This window comes from Geosmithia morbida (genome assembly GCF_012550715.1).
Source record: "Geosmithia morbida isolate 1262 chromosome Unknown scaffold_0, whole genome shotgun sequence".
Lineage (NCBI taxonomy): Eukaryota > Fungi > Ascomycota > Sordariomycetes > Hypocreales > Bionectriaceae > Geosmithia > Geosmithia morbida.
Window position 1 is genome coordinate 982,477 of NW_023336187.1, and position 3,589 is coordinate 986,065.

Sequence of the window (3,589 nt, forward strand, 5' to 3'; positions counted from 1 at the left end):
TTAACAAAGAGAGAAGATAGGAAGAAGATAAGAAGATCAGCTGGAAACGTCGAGAAAGAACTTGACGGTGGCTTCCACTCCGAAGGATGAAGACGGGGGGACAAGTGATCAATCAACAATCAGGGGAGAGAGAGAGAGGCAGCAAAACCATCCGCACCTGTCCGACGGAATCTACAGGTAACGATACCAGGCTTCCAGTACCCAGACCACTGTATTGCCTCCTGTAGAGGCTCGGCTCCAGGGAGCATTGTCTGCTCTCGAGCGGTCCAGTCAGCGTGATCTGTGCAGATTACTCCGTACGCCGTAGGCATAACCAGGTCGCCGCCAGCAGTGGTCACCTTCCTCCGCCTGTTCCCCGTAACCCCCATACCCTGCCACCGCACAGGGGTCAGTGGGCTCCACTGAAACGGACGGAGAGGGAGTCTGGGCTGTGGCATCTCTGATTGGTCGCCTGGTCCGTCCGTTGCCTGGGACCCAGGCATCAGCAAGAAGAAGACGCATGATGGCAGGTACACGATGACATTGATATGTTTACCACTCATACAGCCATTGCTCGTGGATGCCCAGCGATATCGCTACGTAGTGTCCTGCTCGGTAATCGGGATCTGACCGTCGGACTGTAGGCATCATTCTTGTTTTTTTTTTATCTTATTGTAGTAAAGCCATGATTCGTTCCCCTTTTTTTTCCCCCTTCTTCCATCGAAACTAGCGCTGTGTCTTGTGCTTCTCCTGCGTCAGACATTTGTCCCACGGCGAGCCGCTCAACCCCGCCACCCGTTCCTGCCCCTCCCCCGCCTCGTCCCGAACCACCCGCACTCTCGCAGGTGGGATCAACGCTCGTCCATCACTACCTGCAGAGAACGATGAGGAAGCCTGTTCCCGTTGCAGGTTCGCCGTCCACGACGCCGCTCTCGGCGGCTCCAACGTCAGCCCCGGCACCGGTCACGTCCCCGGCGGCAGAGCCCGAGGAGGACAGGGACTTGGTGCTGCCCAAGCTCCGCCTCCAGGTCCACGACCTCAGCCTCCCCGGCGCCTCGGCCGTCCTTCAGACAGTCTACATAGACGACGTCATGGCCTGCGCGGCCCGCAACGTCCTGAAGTGGCTGTACCCGTCCCCCTCGACCGCGACCGCCCCGGGGACCCGGTCCGTGACGCTCATCGTGCGCGACATGGACGGCGTGGCGTACACGACGGGGTCGGAGCTGGACGACGATCACAAGGAGATCCACCTGTCGGCGCGGTACATCGCCGGCGTAAAGCCCCACTCGCGGCAGGGCGAGGAGATCGCCGGCGTGGCCACGCACGAGATGGTGCACTGCCTGCAGCACAACGGCCGGGGCACCGCCCCGGGCGGGTTGATAGAGGGCGTAGCAGACTGGGTGCGGCTGCGGTGCGGGCTGGGCCCGCCTCACTGGAAGAGGGATCCGTCGGCTGCGGGCCGCTGGGACGCAGGCTACCAGCATACGGCCTACTTTCTCGACTACCTCGAGGACCGGTTCGAGGCGGGCACCGTGGCCAGGATCAACGAGAAGTTACGTCTGTACCGATACGACGAGGACAGATTCTGGATGGAGCTGGTGGGAAGACCTGTCAAGCTGCTGTGGGGGGAATATGTTGACGATCTTCGGGGGGATGCTGGTAGTAGTGACTAGCCGGTAATGCTGAATAAGGACAGTGGCGATGATGATATCATATATATATATATATATAAGCAGAAAGATAGATGACAAGAATGGCTCGCAAGCTTGGTCGTTCCCAGAATACTCCCTCAAGGCTAGAAAGCATATGTCGGACAAGATAGAAGCAACATCTTCAATGGCTGTTGAGTAGGCAAAAAAAATTTATATATATATATATAAGAAAGATCAGAGGAGAAGAAAGACCGAATGCAGGACGCCCAATGCCATCAAACGCCGTTCCGTATAACCCATCAAATAGAAGAGAGCGGTTGCCAAAACAGGGGTAGGTGGACGACATCAGTGGGTAGGTCCCACGCCGGCATCGCTAGAGACGCTGCTGACCTCGGACCAGCTAGACGGCGTGACGACGCTACCCAGATCGCTCACGGCATCCATCTCACGCCCGTCGCGATCCTCGTCCCGGCCCGAGCCGATGATAGACATGGAGTCGGTGGGGGTGAGCTGGCCCTGGCTGCTGACGACGTCAACATCGACGTCGTCATCCTCGTCGTCGGCGGCCGTCATGGAGCCGCGGGCCCAAGCCTGGATGGAGGCGTACATCCCGTCCTGCTCAGGACGGCCGCTGCTGGCAACGGTGTACTCGTAGCTGTCGTCGTTGCGGTCGAGGGTGGCGGACGAGACGGTGGCTTCGTCGAAGTCGATGAGAGGCTGCTGCTCGGCGACGGCGACGGGCCCAATCTCGGGCTCGGCCTCGGGCTCGGGCTCGGGCTCACGGTGTTCCAGCGTGGTGGTGCTGTAGATGTCGGACTGGCTGTCGCTGTGCGGTGTGGGGGTGGATCGGCCGAGGTCGTCCATGCCGATCTGGTGCTCGTCGGCAAAGGGGTTGGCATAGGCATACGCCGTCGTGCTGGTGCCGACACCGCGTTGACGGACTCCCTGGGCGGCAACCCTGTGGTGGACGGCGCTGGCATACGCATACGCAGCAGGTGGCTGAGGCCTCAGGATGTCGTCGAACGTGGTGGCGGGCGGCGACGGGCCGGCAGCAGCCGCTGCTGCCGCTGCTGCCTTTTCGGCATCGGTCCCCTCCTCCTCCTTCCGCATGCGCATCATGTTCCAGTAGAGCAGCTCTTCGCGCTGCCTGCGGCGTGACTCATCATCGGCGTCGACGTCGGTCGACATGATGAAGCCCTCCGCATCCTCAGGCCTGTTGAACAGGGGCGGATCCCTCGACGCCGAGGCAGGATTGATGCCGTCGCTCAGAGACTGGAGGGCCACGGCGACACGGCGACGGGTGTCGTCTGCATAGCGCCGTAGCTCGGGGTATTCGTAGATGGCAACGGCGGCAGCTACGGCCAAGGAGGCGGCGACAACAGCACCTGAGGTCAGGGCAGCTTGGTTAGCAGCTGGGGGCATGTCTGCGGGACGATGATGCTGTGATGATTATGATGAGAGAAGAAAGACGACGACGAGAGGCAGTATTCTGTCCGATGATGGAAATGATGGAGTCTTCTCCGTCGACGGAAGAGAGGAGTGATGTACTGCGTAAACGTCGTGGCAATGAATCATTTGCCACTACACGGCTGACTTGCTCAGAGGCGACTCAGGTCACTTGGTCCTCCTGCCTGGGCCAGACGCGAGCCACAGAGCGGGCTCGGTATTATGTGGCCCGTCGGCGGAGAAGGGCGAGGGGCAGTACACGAGTAAGATGGAGAGGGCTGTGCAGGGGTCCAACGGTCTTTTTCTTCTGCCTCTCTCTCTCTCTCCAATATTTCAATATGGGCGACTAAATAAATAAAAGAAGATTTGGCAAGACGTACCTTTGGCTATCAACGGAGCGGGCATGCTGTAACAAAATGACCAACAGTTGAGCGACAAGTTCTTGTGTAATGGCAACAGAGTTGGTGGTGGGCGTCAGGATGAAAAGGGAGGGAGAAGGGGGAGGGGAGGGG

The 3,589-nt window shown here is 59.5% G+C and overlaps 2 protein-coding genes across 2 annotated transcripts; one reads left to right on the forward strand and one right to left on the reverse strand.

Moving 5' to 3' along the window:
• Positions 1-863: 863 nt before the first annotated feature.
• On the forward strand, positions 864-1,652 carry GMORB2_0319 (Peptidase of plants and bacteria; the record flags this gene model as incomplete). Its single annotated transcript, XM_035462305.1, has 1 exon — positions 864-1,652. The coding sequence occupies one exon, from the start codon at positions 864-866 to the stop codon at positions 1,650-1,652; it is 789 nt and encodes a 262-aa protein (XP_035325235.1).
• A 324-nt stretch (positions 1,653-1,976) lies between these two features.
• Positions 1,977-3,053, reverse strand: GMORB2_0320 (uncharacterized protein; the record flags this gene model as incomplete). Its single annotated transcript, XM_035462306.1, has 1 exon — positions 1,977-3,053. The coding sequence occupies one exon, from the start codon at positions 3,051-3,053 to the stop codon at positions 1,977-1,979; it is 1,077 nt and encodes a 358-aa protein (XP_035325236.1).
• Positions 3,054-3,589: the final 536 nt, after the last annotated feature.